The sequence below is a fragment of the Eucyclogobius newberryi genome, unplaced genomic scaffold, assembly GCF_026437365.1.
Source record: "Eucyclogobius newberryi isolate DKJ021-1_F unplaced genomic scaffold, fEucNew1.0.hap1 SCAF_19, whole genome shotgun sequence".
In the NCBI taxonomy this organism is placed as follows: Eukaryota; Metazoa; Chordata; class Actinopteri; order Gobiiformes; family Gobiidae; genus Eucyclogobius; species Eucyclogobius newberryi.
In genome coordinates, this window is record NW_027315823.1 from 32,276,363 (window position 1) to 32,294,375 (window position 18,013).

The 18,013-nt window shown below is 38.2% G+C and overlaps 1 protein-coding gene across 2 annotated transcripts in view; it reads right to left on the reverse strand.

Moving 5' to 3' along the window:
- Positions 1 to 18,013, reverse strand: part of atp2b2 (ATPase plasma membrane Ca2+ transporting 2) — a 102,659-nt gene that overhangs the window by 50,463 nt on the left and 34,183 nt on the right. The window contains exons 2-8 of one of the 2 annotated variants that reach the window (XM_072452674.1): positions 15,637 to 15,837; positions 9,575 to 9,832; positions 8,321 to 8,446; positions 6,742 to 6,870; positions 5,994 to 6,026; positions 4,703 to 4,795; positions 2,457 to 2,498 (exon numbers count right to left, since the gene is read on the reverse strand). In XM_072452674.1, the coding sequence (XP_072308775.1) occupies positions 2,457 to 2,498; positions 4,703 to 4,795; positions 5,994 to 6,026; positions 6,742 to 6,870; positions 8,321 to 8,446; positions 9,575 to 9,832; positions 15,637 to 15,837 (882 nt within the window). Of the gene's footprint in view, positions 1 to 1,670; positions 1,695 to 2,456; positions 2,499 to 4,702; positions 4,796 to 5,993; positions 6,027 to 6,741; positions 6,871 to 8,320; positions 8,447 to 9,574; positions 9,833 to 15,636; positions 15,838 to 18,013 lie in introns of both variants that reach the window. The other variant, XM_072452675.1, reaches the window with a different exon arrangement.

Below are 18,013 nucleotides of genomic sequence, written 5' to 3' on the forward strand. Positions count from 1 at the left end.
AGTGGGCACTGGAACTAAAGCAGTACAGTATGGGTCAGTTTAGTATTGTCTTTCATTGTCAATAATAGAAGTAAATTGTGCCATGTAGAATTTATTATTAAACTAGTCCAGTCACTCTCAAACTTTTCCACACCAAGTGGCAACTAAACTGTGTGAGTACCAACAGATCTAATCCCGCATTCAACTGGGTAAATAAGGGCTAACCATGGCCCAAAAATACATCGAATCAGGTCTATAATGAGACTAAACCATAGAAAAAGTTAAAGGATGACAAAAACATGAAAAGATTTGCCTCTAAATAAAACATATACTCAAACTTCTGAGGGTAACAGTGGTACACATACTGTACCGTGTTTAAGAAACACTGCACCAGTCAATTAAAAAATAATGGAAATTATGGCTGCAACTAACGATTGATTTAGTTGTCAGCAATTATTTTTTGATTAGTTGACGAAAAAGGATTATTTATACTGTACAAATTTAACCATATAAAGGTTAGAATATGGGAACTGAAGGCTTCGAGAGAAAATGTATTATTGATAAAAAACTGAAATATATATAATTTTTTTAAATTTAATTTGTGGTCAAATAAGGTCTTTTGTTGTATTTTAGAGTCTGTATAGTTCAGATAACATATACGAAAATCAAAATATGATTATTCCCCTTAATAGCAGAAGCCATAATGGGAATTAACTGGTCTTAATATGTAAAAACTGAAAATAACCATTCTGTCCCAGCTCTTATTGTACTACTAAATGAAAACCATATTATCAATGTACAACCAGCATTTGAAAAAGCACCATAGAAAGAACAGTAAAAATGTAACCTGTAAACGAAAAGAACAACTTCTCTGAATTAGTGCAGATTATTACAGTATTTTAAACCAGCAATAAAAACTTTTAAAAAAACAAACTAGGTCACTTGTTATAACTGCATTTCTATTACTATTAGTAGCTACGCAATTACCTTTGCAGCAAAGTCGTAAATCAAGAATATAAAATGCAAGTTGGACTAAAATGATTTAAGAATGATGTGAGTTTGAATCCCCAGTTCGACAATGTACTGCATGTCCTTTCCTGTCTAATAAAGCCTTCAGGCCAAAAAACAAAAACAAAAAAAAGGTTCCCTGCAGGAAACTAAACATGTTAGGTAAAAAGATTAAACTTTATTGTATGCTCTGCAGGTCCGCAACCACAACAAGGTTCATGGCTAATATCGATAGTCATGAATATCAAAGGTGCACTCTGTAACTTTTCTGATGAAAGAGCCGCCACTTCCTTGTATCCATGGAGATGCTGCTTTTTTGCAAAGAAGTGTTACTGTGGTCAGGAGGGACCAGCGGACTTACAAAAATCACTCCAGACTGAGGCTGAGCTGTTTGTTTCAGGAAGTTAGCAGCTGGCTAATGCTAGTTTACATATTATTGGATGACTATGCTAATAAACGTAAGCCTACTTGAAGACTTTTAATGGGCCTAATTTTAGGATCAGACACAAAGTCCGTGCCCTTGAAAGCTTTGAGGGCTCGTCCTGTGCAGAGGGCTTGTGGACGAGGAAGTTCAGATGAAAAGTTTGTTGTGGCAAGTTATAGCTGCTTTTAAGTGTCAGCGATTCGCCGCTGTAGATAAGGACCACAGCCCATAACCTCTGTCTTCTCAAACTCTTATCAACGCTTTTCTTTTTCAATTTTATGCGCTGTTTTTCATGACTATCTAACAGCAGAGATAGACAACAGCATGTGGTGATGTCTTCAAAATGGCGGTGACATGAATAAGTCATGAGACTGAAACCCATGGGTAGAGGAGACTACAGTGGCCTAAACAATGGCATCACAAAATCACACAATGTTGCTATTTAATCAGTTAAATTTGATATACAGACAATAAGATGTGATTATCCTCCACAAATAGTTTGAAGGTAAATTTATGGTATAAAAAAAGTGCCAAGATATTGCGGCAAACATAAAGGTACAAGTTACAAGTTTAATCTCTGGAGGTGATCCTTTTCACAGTAAGAATGTCATTTTAACAATAAAATGTGTAGCTGTCATACAGTGGAACAAGGAACAACAATAACATCTTGGAGACACGTAGGTGGCGGACCATTCACCAGAAAAGTTACATTGTGCACCTTTAACTTCATAAAGTCACAACTGAATATTCTATTACAAATAAGATAAATAAAGATAGTGTCTCAAAAAACCTATAATTATTATCATTTTAATACAATTCAAGAGTTACGTAGACAAGTAGACGACACATACACGAGAAACAAGACAATGAAAGCTTCAGAGACAGTGTGAGGGTTTTATACACTACTGAGACAGCGTGTACGTACTAGGTCAACGTGAGGGTATCGACTTTATTCAAACATGTGCAATAGTAATATTTGACCCAGAACGTGCACAGTGTGAATGAGGGGAAAACACAGAGGAGAGATCGAGATGAGGTTTGTTACCTTTGATCTGGTTGCTCTCCATATTGCCATCTTGCATTTTACCTATGATGGAGACATATAAGACAATAACCAACAAAAATAACCAAGGCCGACACAGCAACAGTCCAAAGACGTGGACACAACGGAAACAGCAACAGGAGAATGACTTTTATCCATGTCACAGAGAAAAGGCCATGTGCAGCGAGATCACGACAGCTGACAACAATGTACACATGTAATATGAATAATGTGTATGCAAGTCTGTCTATTAGTCACTTAGGACTAACCTTGCCAGTAATATATTATAACTTAATGCTTTCTGAACAAATAATTGTACACATATAATCCGTTTAAGTCAACCCATTACGGTGGCCCTGAAAAGTGAAAGAAAGTAAATTACAAAATCTGAAAAACATTGATAATAAGCCACAAAGAGTTAAATACATGGCAAAAGTTAATAGAAGTTTGATTATATCTACCGTGTTTTTCAAGCACAGTCGTCTGTAGCAATATATCAGGTGGCAAGTATCATAAAAGATCATTTTATTCATTTGTTGTTTGCAAGAAACAGGGGCAATGTGGGTATTTATTTAAGTCAGGGTAAAATGTCATTATCATTGTCTGACAGAGGTCACAGCTTTGCAAGTTTTATTTTCTCCTTCTGCAACTTGTTTTTGTGAGTTGCAAACAGTTCCTCTCTTTGTCATTATTTGTGTCTGTCCCTTGCCCTTCAGGGCCACCGTACCATCAGAGGAGAAAATTAGTTATCGAGACAGAAACACTACACACAAACTGAGCGCACACACCACAGACAAACAGCAGAAAGCATGCAGAGGAGAGGCACATGCACGACTGGAGCCGACGGAGAGAGAGAAGGACAGAGAGAGAAGGAGAGAGAGCAAGAGAGGGAAAGAGAAAAAGGGAAAGAGAAAGAGCCTGAAGGAAGAGCCTCCCACATTGTGGAGTTATGTAACTCCAGCTGAAACTCCAAACTAAGTCCAGGGGAAGATTTGTCTGCATTTATCTATTTTGGGTTGTTTGGAGATGTCTTCCACAAAGGCAGCTAAAAATACCTGTTCCTTGTGTCTGTATATATTGGTGATTAAAGGACTCCACGCTGTAATTACAGTAATAATGCCATGTTTGTTTTGTTGCTAGTCTCTGCAGGGCGTCCAAACTCGATTCTGGGCCTGTCTCTAGCATGTATGTTCAGGAAATGCGGCTCATTCCACCTCCACGTTTCGCATTAGCCCGAGTCCCTGGAGTCACAATAAAGCTGAAGATGACAAATGGCTCTGTTCCAGCGCAGGACAAGGGCAACATTACGCTGCAAATCACGCCTCCTCCGCATCGAGAACAAACGCTTTAGAAAGCAATCTCTGAGGAGAAGCAGATAAGACCCAACCAGATCCGCGATGAGGGGACTTAATCTCATTGTATCTTGTCCAGTTTGCGTGGAAAAAGAATGATCTCAGAAGACACACCTAACTAACCAGAGCAGATGACCCAATAGTTTAATTCCTGCACTATAAATACAAATGAATGGACTTGAACTTGTACTCTGGGCAACAGTAATAAACAAATTAAGTGGGTTAGGTCCCTATACTGTCATTTAGAGAAATGATGTACAGCACAATGACTGCATCAGTCGCAGGCCAAGTTACAAGGTTGATCTCTGGAGGCAAGAATGTATATTTGGAACGGCAGTAGATCAGTAGTTAGAGCACTCGTCCACCGACCTGAAGGTAGTATGTACTACCTTCAGGTCGGTGGACGAGTGCACTTACTGTTTGTATGTGTGCTGTGTACGTGAATGGTGGTGGCAGTCAGAGGGGCCGATGGCACAGATTGGCAGCATGCTTCCAGGGCAGCTGTGGCTACAACAGTACCACAGATTATGGGATGAAAGAATAATGACAACAGCGTAGCACTTTGATAAACCTGTAAAGTGCATTACGATGATTATGATATCATGAATTATATTTTTCAATGTATTTTTAGCAAATGTAATTTAGATAGAGCAATTACTATGTCATGTACTTTGTATATTTTAATGCATATATATTTAAATGCACTAACTCAAACACTTTGGCCTAAGTTAAAATGCCCTGGATGGAAGAAATGTGTTTATGTGAAGTGTATGCTCATAGTGAGTGCAGAGACACAGTTAAAGCGTGGACAGAGAGAGAACACAGAGGAGCTGAGGCGGGCGGCAGAGAAAGGAGAGGTAAGTCACAACAGTCAGAGATCAGAGCTTATCAACCTACCATTAATGAGGCTGGCACTGCCGGGAGCAGTAATGCCCGCAGCCCCATCCGTGGCTATAGTGGCGATGGGGTGGAGAGGGGGGTGGGTGCAGTCTAGCCGGTAACAATAAGGGTCAAAATGAACAAAAACACAACAGCCACACAGGCACACCGCCACACAAAACAATGAACAGAAATAACATGGTTATAAGACATTCAAGATTTAGGCTCAAGTCAACACTAAGTTCACTCCTATGTCAGTGACAAGTGATGACAATAAAGTAGCAGGTTTATTACTAGTTATTTTTCCATAGCACATAAAATGTAACATTAAACACACAACACATGAGGAGGCGGGGGCAGTCAACAGGAATGGACCTGTTCATTTCACAAAGTGATTTAGTAAATATTTTAACCATGTTATTCATGTTACTTATTTGTTAGAGCTTAAACTTAAAAGTCTAAAGCGTTGCCCAAGTCAGTTTCCTTTGCATGTTGCAGCCCTTCTGAAGATATATTAGGACAATCTTTTAGCAGAGACAAATCTATTGGACACAAACATCATAGAGAAGTCCCTCATCATCACCATATGCCCCAGAAAAGTACATGTGAACAGATAATGTCTAAACCTAATCCCATTGTTCTCATTATTACCGCTCTGAGTTGGCAGCTCATCTCTCTAAAGACAGTCTACACATGGAGGAAACCGTGCTGATGCTGAATGCTTGTTATAAAAGCTTGTTAGTTTGATGAGCGCGCAGAGAAAAGGAGGAAAAATGTGTCGTCTGTTAACACTTAAAAAGATGCAGCGCTGCGTGGACCGAGCTTCTCTTTTTAAGTGAGCGTTAACGTGGAGAACACCGCAAAAATGTGATATCTGCATTAGTTTAAATTAATTCAATTCAAATGAATAGTCCTATGTTATTAGATATTGCATTCGTTCATTTAGATTTTTTGCAAAGTTCAAGTAAAATGTTCAATACAAGTGGATTATGTTAATTTTTCTTATTTCAAATGCATTATATTTCAAAAAAAGAAGAAGAAAAGTAATCAAAACTACTTCCATCTAGATTCATTTTATGAATGCAAAAACTCTGTAATTGTTAAATTATTAGTTTGGATGTTAATATATTTAAAATGTATACTTCAATAAAATAGTGAAATATATTTGTGACTGAATTCATTATAATTAAGACAGATACTCTTTTTGCAGTGTAGGGACTATAAATGGTGGGTTCTTAAGGGGTCTTTGGGGTTAAAGGTCACAAAGCTCAGGTAGGACTGCCGGGGTCAGAGAAAAGTGATACTGTACCTGTGTTCTGGTGTCCGTCCTCCACTGCCCCACCTTCAAAAGGCGAATTAGGAACAATATGACAGTCATGACAACAGTGAACGCAGCCACAGACTGAACTGAGCAGAGACATTGTGGCTAAAGCTTATAGGTTGGGTTCATGTACAATTTGTGAAATGTAAAAATCTGAAATTCAAACAGAGAATCCAAACAATTTGAAAATTGTTGAGAAAATGAAGATGTTATTGCTTTATATTCCCCAACATAGCATTTAACAAATCTATATCCAGAGACAAGAAGGTTTCAGATCAGATCTAGTGGTGAGGCGTATGTTTGTTTGTGGTATTTATTTATTTCATTTTATTCATTTTCAGCAATAAAAACACCAATAAAAACACCAATTTAATGATTTACCACACCAGAAAAGTTACAAAGTGCAACTCACTATTTTACATCCTTTTGTGGCAACAATCAAGTCTTTACTTTTAAATAATACCACACATTGTTTTGCCACTTTCAGCTTTCTGGACTTGTGCTGTCAGGGAAGAAACCATGGCAACAAACATCAAACGAAAGCGCTCAATAGGCTCGGAGAATTTTGTTAAATCACATGAACACAACCTATTGTCAAAAATGTCACCACTATTTCACAAAGGTTTACGGTTTTTAACGGCTCCTTTCCAAAGCAAAGGTGAAAAACTAACCAGCAGGAAATAATGTAGTACTTTGTTAAATGTGGCTGAAATATAAATGTGTTTTGTGTCAGTACCTTTCTTCTCCTCCTTTTTCTCCTCCTCCTCGATTCCGGCCCCCAGCAGAGTGAAGATGATGCCGGTCTGAGAGTTCACTCCCACCGCAGTGACCACCATGCGCCCGGAGCCCTCCATGACATGAGTGCCTGAGGACGGGAGACACTTCAGTTTGAGGTAAAAGTGAATGTTATCACAAGTACGTAGATCCTGCTTTTTACGTCCTACTTTTGGTCATTTACTTTGTGCCGCGCGTCTTGAAATAAAGTCTTATTTGTTCATATTTTTTACAATTTTGAGCCAGGGCTGCCATGTAACGTGTCCGTAACACTGTTTCAAGCTCCGTCAGGTGTAAAAACATGAAATTAAAAGTACCAACAATTGTTCAGAGGTATCTTTTACCGTGCACAGCTTTGTAGTTCTGTTGTCTGATAGATCAAAATAACCTTTCTCTTCAGACTTCTGTGTGAATTCTATACAGATGTTACAACAAAAAATATTGAGAAGAACTAGATTTTAGCATTTAGCAGTGTCTACGGTGAAAACAAGCCAATACAGGATCAAGCTTGATTACATAATTACGTCTGAAACGCTTCCTGCATCCCAATTTAATTAACAAGCTTCCACCCGTGCGGTAAACCCACAGCTTACACGTGTATAAAGGATCTTTCCCCACACAGGAAAGTACAGCTCAAATATGACTTTAAAAGGCTTTCTGACTGACAGACAAACCTGCTTTGCTCATTTACATATGTTAACGGTGATGTATTAAAGGGGACGAGGCATCAAAAACACAGCCCACTGGTGTGTGCTTCTACTGAGACACGTGCACGTTAGAGAGAAGGCAGAGCTGAACCTTTCGAGAAAACTACACCTAATTGCAGTTAGTTTGGCAGTTCATCTTTCAAAATCAAGATTCGGTTCACGGAGCGCATTTTAATGCCAATGTCCAGAAGTAGAACATTTGAGAAAAAAGTACATACAAATATTAGCAAATTGAGGACTGTATGCATTTCAGAAGATGTTACTACTGGGTTTTATACAAAATAAGAACATGTTTTGTTGTTTGCAGAGACAATTTTGAATTGAAATATATAGAAATAACTCCATTATTTATCCCTGCTTGAATTAATGTGAAAAGTTAATATATGTGTGTAAAACTTAAAATAAAAACACTGTATTTCAAACATTAACAACTATTTGATAGAAGAAAAAATAAATAATATTTTTTTAAGGAATTTCAAGTATTGATATTTTGAGTATCACGAGTTTGGATACTTTTTGATACCTCTGCCAGTATCGATATATGGATATTTTATATGGACTTGCGCACCACTAAAGCCTATTTAAATGGCAATTTAATGCTGCGGCCCTATGTGGTTGTTTGTTCAAGTTTCTCAAGTGCATTCTGAGCTTTTTGCACATGTTTTCAAATGTGGTTTTCGAACTACAAAAATAAACTGATAATATAATAAACTAAGCCCCCACAGACAAGGTTGTTTTTGAGTTTTTTTTGCAAACATTGCCAAAATAATAACCGCAACCATTCAAAGCTCTCAAAAGGTGAACTAATAATCTGTTGAAACTCGAGCCACGTACCAGACAGGAGCATGGGGTCCTTGTCGGCTGATTTTTTTACATGGTCCGACTCTCCGGTCAATGACGACTCATCAATCTTTAGGTCGTTGCCCTGAATTAAAATTCCATCAGAGGGAAGCAGGTCACCTAAAAGACACAACAGGTTTCATTAACAGTAAATATTTTCAAACAAGCCGTCCAAGAAGCTCCCCTAAGCCAACCAAAACAAGTTTGTTAGCCAGCGAGACTTCACACCTCGCTTGTATACTGTAGATATATACAACAGAGTGAGGCCCCAGGAGAGTTGTGTGAGTGGGTCGGTATATAGGACTGTCTCCAGTTAATTAAATGTTTGCTCATTAACATATCGTACCTTTAATATGTTTAATTGCTCGAGGTGGACTTAATAACTTTAATCCCCTTCTGGAAATGAGCAGGAGGCCTAGTTTGGCTTGGTGAACCATGAAAATTACTTTTGGAAGAACATGCACAAGCCAATCAATGCCTTTTTGTAACCAAACTTATCACAAAGAGCTTTCCGATGATGAACTATAATTTAATTTGTTTTGCATAACAGGAAGAATTGAAAGAATGGTGTGGAACGATGGAGGGGAATGGAAGAATTGTGAAAAACATTTGCTTCTGAAGATACATTATTCAGTGTTTTATTGATTTTCTAATTCTTTCTGTTGGTTAAATCAACCATTTTCTGAAGCCTCGAGTCGCTATTGTGATTTTGGACTTTACAAAAATAAATTGAATTGAGTATTTATTTAGCCTAAACTGACAAAACAAGCACAAATGTAAATAAATTAAGATAAATATCAGGACATTTTCGCGCAGATTTTGAAATAACTTCTTGAAGGGCGATATAATGTCAATCAAACAGAATGTCTCTGAGGTTTAATTATCAGACAAATGTGAATTGTCAGTAAAATGAATCACAAAAGTTAAGAAATATTTTTACTTTTACCTGTATTTGATAGTTTAGCTTATTTTAATCTTTAAATGAGTTAAAAAGTCAACTTAAATATCAACTTTATTTTATATTTTAGAGGATTTGACATACAAACTGGTCACAAATAAAAGATAATTTAAAAGAAAAGTAGATTATGAGTTCACTTTAGTCATGGTGTCTGTATTTGTGAATAGTTTATTTAAGAATGATTGTCTCCTGTATGTAGGTAGATGGCCACTTTGAAATCCCCCCGTGATTAATGAAGTTTATATTTAACTAACATCTATCAATAATAATACCGAGACAGTTCTCCTCACCGTATTTGATCTGAGCGATGTCCCCCACCACGATGTCGGCCACGGGCAGCTGGATGACCTGTCCCCCCCGAACCACCTGGAACTTCTGCTCCTGCTCGATGCGACTCTGCAGCCCCCGGAACTGCTTCTCCTTGGACCAGTCGTTGAAGGCAGTGACCAACACCACACAGACCACAGACAACAAGATGGCCGCCCCCTCGATCCAGCCCGCCTCCGCCTCGCCCTCGTCCTCTGCTCCCGCCGCAGCGGAGCCACATGCTGAAATACAAACGAGAGAAACATGTTAGCAGTGTATGGCAGTGCGCTGTTTAGAAGTATATTTAAGTCAGAAGTGTCAAACAAATTGAGTGTTCAAACAAATTTAAAAAAAAGTTACACTAAAACGAGCACTATGTAACTTTTTAGGGCGTGCCTGTGTTTATGGAGATGTTACAGCTTCCATAACATTTTATTCAATTGTACATGTCCATGGTGGGGCTGGGCAATTGATCAGATTTTAGTTGAGCAATTCAAATATGTCTAATCGTCATATATGCTTGTTCTTTTTTAATCCAATCCAACTTTATTTCTATTGCACTATGAAAACCACAGAGTTGACCAGAGTGCAGTGAACAACAGTAATAAAAAACACAGCAATAAAAAATTAGACAAAGAAATGCACACACATTGTACACTATAAAAGTCAACATTTTAGCGTTGAAAGTGATTGGGCCTGTTTTAAGATCACAGGCATCGCATTCCACAGTTTTGGACCCGCAACAGAGAGGGAACGGTCTCCTCTAAGCTTCCTCCTTGTTTTTGGTCCCAAAAACAAGACACGATCTGCTGACCTGAGAGAACACGCCCAGGGCGAAGGGCTGAATCAGGTTGGGCAGATAATATGGAACGAGGCCGTGAAGGCAATTAAAAACAAATGAAAGGATTTTAAAATCAATACGATGAGACACAGGAAGCCAGTGCAGAGACATTAAAACAGGTAAGATATGAACCTGTTTTTTTGTACAAGTCAAAAGGCGAGCGTCCGCATTCTGTACAAGTTGCAGTCGTGCGAGAGACATTTGATTGAGACCAACATAAAGTGCATTGCAATAATCTAGGCGGTTAGTGAGGTAAATCCCTCCCTAACACAGTTGACAAAAACTAAAATAAATGTAACAAAAATCCAAATATGTTTCCTATAAAGTACTAATCGTGACTAGTCGACAATAATAATAATAAGAGTAGTCTAACAAAGGGGGGGAAACAAGCTAAACTGCGATCAATCCACTTAAATTCTGCTTTAGTGCACACAAAACCTTAGTAAATCCCCTTTTACTTCTACAGTTTATTCAATAGACGGTGAAAAACAACCCTTTCACATCGACTCTTCCCATCTTCATTTATTTGCGTTGGTTTTGATAAATGAGCTCCGGTCCCTGTGTGCTCTGACAGACTATGCGTTTGGGAATGAAAAAACGCTCTACTCCAACTCCTCCCGGTGCTTTGTGGAATTCTCCTGGAGCCAACTGGAGCTGTACTCTTGGCTGGATGACTTTAAAGGCTCTCCCAGGACTAATTTAACTTGGACTATAAAACAGTGCAGCTCGCAGGGGCAATGGTGTGCTTTTTCACGCCTATGTATAATCCATAAAGCTATTTATCGTGTACAGGATGAGACTGAATTAAAATGAACTATACCACAACATTTTATAATCATTATCATTCAGTATTACTGATATGTAAGTAAGCGTTATCACGATAGGGTCTGTAGAATTACTGCAAAGTAAAGTGTTGTTTGCTGTTTCCAAATCAGCATTGAAACTGTAATGACATTTATTATAACAACAGTAGCACAAGCTGTTGATTAAAATTCATCAAATAAAACAAAAATGTGTTAATATTGTAGTGTTTAAATAAATAGTAATTAACCAGTTGAAATAGCATCATCACATTTGCAGAACATCCAAAACAAACACGAGAAAGCAATTAAAATGATTAATTAAGGAAAAGATTGAGAAAAGATGTATTATCTTCTTTGTTGTCCAAAAGAATTTATTAGACTCATGTTTTTATCTCAAACATTTGTGAGCATAGAGTTTGCTTTACATGTTATTAGTATGGCTGTAGTCGACTAAATAATTTAGTAGTTGACTAAAGATAAGTCTTGTGTATTGATTAGTCGCCATAAAGGGGCGAGGCATCAATCTGGTAAAACTCTTAAAACGATGAAGTATCTAAGTATCTGGATCAGACCAAATATCTGACCCAAACCGCACTCACAAGATAATAAGCTCACAGGATTTCATTTAAAACATATATTTATCATATGTATTTTTAATAACTTGGTATTAAACATTTTTGGCGACGTTCAAGACAGCCCTAATTACTATGACGTCATGGAAACTATAATAACTGGTGATATGCTCCAACTATCAACAAAAAAAGTGTGACGCTCATATATTATTGCAATTGAATAGCCTATTCAAATTAGTTTAAAATAATCTCCTGATTCACAAAGTAATGCCTGTGGAACTCGGTTGTAGCTGTCCATGGTGCTGAATGAAAAGCAAGACTAACGAATCGATAAATATTGCCTTTTGTTTGGCCAACTGATGTTTGAGGTAACAATTTCACATTTTTATAACGGAATCAAGGTTTTTTGAGGTTTTTTTTATTCACAATCGTAAACCTGACATTTGTGAAAGCCTGTGATGAATGGGTCCATTTTGTGCTACAGTTTCTCAAATGCAACTATAAACAAAGCAGAAAAAAAGTTTAAAAAAACAACAAAAAAAACATGTTGAAACTTTTCTGCCACCTATTGCCATATGACTTCACTGGATTCAAGTTTTGTACAGATTAAATAGTTTTCTCATTTTGTTTTCTCAAGTTGAAACATTCTCATCACTATGAACCAAGTGAAAAAAACTCAATTAACATCACAATCAGAAATGTATTGTTTAACTCTACAGAAAATCAAATGCTAATGTTTTTAAAATGGTATAATATTTAATCTAAAACTACAACTGCAGATGCCATTTACCTAGTGTAGCTTTTCTCTCCACCTTAGTGTTTTACAGCCTGACTGCTCAGACGTATTCAGTGATCAGTGATTTTCTTGGCAAGTTTTATAGCTGCAATCAAATATGAATTACCCTAATAAAAAGATCATTTACTTTCAGTTTCAATGTTAAAAATATGAACCAACAATGACTACTGTTTTTACTGAATCATTTCATAATAAGAAAAACTATTACATGTATATGAAATAGAACTAAAACTGACTTAAGTAAGAATCCACTGCGGCCTCCTGGAGGGAAAGCACAAACCCAAGACCAGTACAACCGCCGTTCAAAGGATTACAAGACAGATATGTTTTGTTTTTAGCAGGGGAAACCCAATGAGAGAAACTCTCTTTTTTGTGCTAACTTCCTCTAGATTATTTTAGATCTGATTTAGAACTTAACTGAAGACTGCTCGGTGAAAGTATTTAACTCAAAGTCGGACTAATGTGGAAAAGTTTGCCATATTTTGCTGTCATTTAGGCTCAAGACCAAGGATGTCACAATATCAACTCTCAGTGTTACAATTATGTGAGAAGAAACATCACATTTCAAAGATGGTGTCAATAATTATTGACACTATGAAATCAAAATTTATTTTCTGTCTTACTTTAATTGCCTGGAAAATGCCTCTAGTATGTGACCAGCTTCAGGAAAAAGTTAACAGTATGGGATAAACATTCAAATAAAACCCCTTTTTATTGAGGGTTTACTTTTTTGATGAATAGATTGAATTGGAGAGACTTTATTTTGCTTGTAAAATGGTCCAAATCTTTACCCAAGTTCCCTGCACCAGTTTCCAATCTTCTGGTGGCCATAGCAACTTGTCAAAGCCCGAGCTCATCAGATCTCAGAAGCGAAGAAGGGCTGGGCCCAGGTGCCACACGGGGGTAGTAGTGCACACTGTCGATGTGTCCTTGGGCAAGACACTTCACCCACCTGGCCTCCAGGGACCAAGTACACTGGTGTGTGACTGAGAATGTTTGTGAGAGAGGGACTATGGGGGAAATTAGTCCAGCATGTACATCATGTATGTTCATTAACATGATCTGCCCCGACCAAATACACAAAACAAGTGTTACCATGTGGTCTTATCCTGGATCTGGAAAAGCTCAAAGTTATTCTAAAACTAGTCAGGAAATGTCACATTTGTCCATTATTATTTTTTTGTATTGATACTTGTTGAAATTAGAATCTAGATTCAATACTAGTTTTAGTATAGATAAATAAGTATCTCATTTTTGACAACCCTCGACTTAGCAATAACATTTTAATGAACTATGCCTTAAACTGACTATTTTAAATCACAACTTCTTTTGTAGCACCAGAAACCGTTTCGAGCTAGTATGCTGACATTTTGTACGTAAGTTTAAGTGTGCTAACTGCGGCTGGAATCTCTAGTGGCCTAAACAGATTTCATTAAAACGCTAATGCTGGGAGGGAGGCGGCCATGACGGATGCTGCTGACTCAGCCCTCCCATTATGATCTCCGTCTTCATTTCCTGTTTCACGGCTCATAGGGCTGATGTACGGGCATTAGGAGCTCAAGGTTATTCCTCCACTCAACACTTCGTTAACCTCCAGCACACTTGACACATTTATAATAAGTGGGCAAGCATGCACACACGCAAATTTACACACACACACACACACACACACTCACACACACACACACACACACACACACTCACACACACACACACACACACACACACTCACACACACACACACACTCACACACACACACACACACACAAAATGGACACACAATTCTTAGTCACTCGACATTTAGACCGGGGCAAGCAAACAGTGAGACAGCGCTGCACTTTGGGGCTGTGAGTAAGAGCGGTGTGAGCAGGAGCAGTATCAGCCGGGTTTACTGTCATTGTAGAGGTTTACAGTCGACTGGAACAGACCCTGGAATGAGGCGTAATCCAACAGTCCCTGCAGGTGTTCCCCTTTTGGTCAGGGACTGCCAAAGTGAACATATGCCATTGTGACTCATAGATTTTTACGCCTGATGCCCTTATTCTTGCAACCTAAATCATGCAACCAGCCACCACCTGGTTTAGAGGCATGCAATACTAACACTGCTGCTTCAAGGGATAAGACAAATTAAATGTTCATAGATGGCAAAATAACAGATTGTTGTGGTTTTTTAGTTTAGTTGCAAATCCTTGCTTAAATAATTACTCACAAATCTAGTCAGCAATGCGTAAACGAATGGATTTGGCAGTTTTGTTGATGGATCATGTCAGATCACCAGAAAACAAATGTATTCTGTCAATGCGCAACTGGGGAAAAATTGTACGACAACTTTTTTTTTTTTTTTGTATTTTCAGCATGTACAACAACTGCCTGTCATAGCACATACACCAGGCTCCTTCCCTCTGGGGCCCTGGAAGAGATTCAAATCCCGCTGGAATTTTCCTGGTTAAATAAAGGTCAATTCACCTCATTCTGGAAGCCCATCTGGGAGTTGCCTTACACCACGTAATCCTCCTTCCCGTTGTATTAGTTAACACACGGCTGGCGACCAATAAGTTCTACACAGACTAAAAAGCCATTTCCGGGCCGCCAGGGTTTTGTTGGTCACATAAACATTGGACATTGGACAAGACTTTTCCCTCGTTCTCTATTTGAACCAACTGAGCTCTCGCTGGACCGGAAGTGTGATTACAACGAATGTGCCGATCACGTGGGAAAAGAGGGAAAAGTGGTCTGGATAGAATAAGGTCAAAAAGGTCATTGTATCAAAAATGGAACTGAACTGACTCGAACGGGACAAAACCAAGCCCATATCAGGACTAAAATGGGCTCAGTTTAGGGTTTAAGTGTGAATGCACCCTAAATGTAGGCATTATGATTGAAAGCAAAATAAAAATCACTAGTCTAAAACTGCTCAAGTAGCTTTAGTAGAACCAACAGCTTTTGTTTGAAGACATTATAGTGTTTGTTAAGGTGTCTGCTTGCGTCTGGTGTGTATTTGTGTATGTACAGTCTGTGTGGCTGCAAACTCACACACTCCAGAGGTCTGTCCCGGCGGGTGGTAGAAGGACAGGCCCAGGGAGATGAGAGCCGCGACCTCCAGAATAATGAGCGTCACGTCCTGCAGAGCTTCCCACACAAGCTGCAGGAAGGTTTTTGGCGTCTTTGGAGGTATCAGGTTTTTCCCAAATATGTCTTTTCTCTTGTCCAGATCCGGCAATGCGCCCGCGAGGCCTGAGGGAGACACAGGATAGAGAGACAATGTTAAGAGTTTGAAAGAGGAAGTGGAGAAGCGGAAGTTCTTCTTGAATCAAATGAGGTTTTAATTGTTTTGTTTGGTAACACTATATAATAATTAGCCTTAATTCATTCAATACAAAACAAACTTTAGTTCAGACTCAGTCAGTCGAAATCAAACATTTAAACACACAGACACACACACACACACACACACACACACACCTATAAGACAAACAAACAAAACATATATAATAACATAATTCTTAATAAACTGAATTTGTTCATTATTTTTCATAATTTATTAAGGCTATTAAAAGTATTATCAAGTGTCACTGTTATATTAGGATCAATAATCCCACTTTGTTTTCAGAATAAATCAAATGTATTCTTTGCAGAAAGTGTTTATTAGACCTTGTTGATGTTATGAGTGAGAATTCTCACAGAGTGAGAATATTTTACAAAACCACATTTTTGTAGGTAATCTAAAAACTCTTGACATTCTGGTGGTACGTGAACTTCTCTGCAGTTCAAGTGTTCAGTATAAATTGATACACTTGGAGTTAGCCCATGGCAACAATCTGCCATGTTTTACAGCATGTATTTTATGTATGTTCATTAACATCCACTGTCCCAACCATTAAACAAATATACAAACTGTATTATATAAATGTTGCATATCTTCAAAACAACATTCACAATAAATGTTGATGTATTGCATTAGTTATGTCCATTTCTCTTTTCCCTCCATTCTAATGACATGGCATATTAAAGGGTCCATTTCTGTTGCTGCTCACCTCTCTCAACCCTCTTTCTCTTCCCTCTGTCCACTTTCTCTATCTTTCTCTCTCTCTCTTTTCCCCGCCCTTGCTCTTGTTTCTTCTCTTTCCCCTCTTTCCCCCTCTCTCTCTCTCGCTCAGACATTACCACAGCATTATGTCATGAATGGTGCGTCATCGGGTCTCCCAGGAATGGCACCAGATCCACCTGATAACAGCGGCACACACAAGCCGCTTCACATGAGCTCATAAAGCCAGTCTCCTTCTACCGTCGCCGCTTATTATCATTCCAGTTACATCTACATCATACTAATTTAACAAATCTTTTTTCTCTTTTGCGACTAGGACATTTTATATACTGTGATTTGCAAAAGAAAATCATACAGCTAAACAAAAACAAGAAGAAACGTGTGATTTAAACATATTTGAATCAGGATTAAGCTAAAACATTTGGGATTTGCGTTTTGTATACATTATGCAAAGGCAAATGAAATAAACCAACACCGAACAAGATGTAGACCAAGGATTAAAACGTGAACTGGAAAAGATCAATGTAAAAATGACAAAACAAGTGGTTCATGTCTTGCTATCAACAAAATATGAATAACTACATTATTTGCGACAGATTTTGGAACCATAGTGTTCATCCACTGGAGACTGCACTGCGGGGATAAAGCTGCTTTATGTCTGGGGCTAATGCAGGCGGGAACAATAGACTAACGCAATTGGTTTCATTTGATAAAGAATGAATGAGCGAGCGGAGGATACAGAGAGTGAGGGAGAGAGCAAGAGAAAAAGAGCAGATCCCAGCTATGTAAGAGAATGCCCTGGTTACAATTAAATCAGTCTATAAATAGCTGCATTATCAATTCCCTTTTAATTGTCTGTGTGAGGAGGACCTAGCGTGCTGGTATTGATCCCCGCGGTTCGATTTGGAATTGTGGAATATTGCACACAAACACTGGTGTAGTGAGAGTGAGAGAGACAGAGAGAGAGAGAGAGAGGAAGAGAAGGAGGAAAAGAAAAGATTTGAGTCGTGACCAGATTCACGTGCCTAGAGTGTGAGAGAGTGTGTGAGAAGAGAGTACACAAGGCTAAGGCTGGGGAGGCACGCTAACATTTGTTCTGATATAACAAGAGCCTCTGTAGTCGGGCTGCTCGGTCGGAACACACAGTATTTTAAACTTTTAAATTATTTCAACAATAACATCAACAGGTGTTAAATATTTTGTTAGTCTCTATGCCCTAATGTTCTATAAAAGTGCAAGATGTAATTTAGATCCACATTTAACGATTTACTTGTAATACTGATTAATTAACATGTTTTGTTTGCTGAAATAGAAACACTGCCAGATCCTACAAACCAGTAGTAGTAGCAGTATTAGTAGTATATT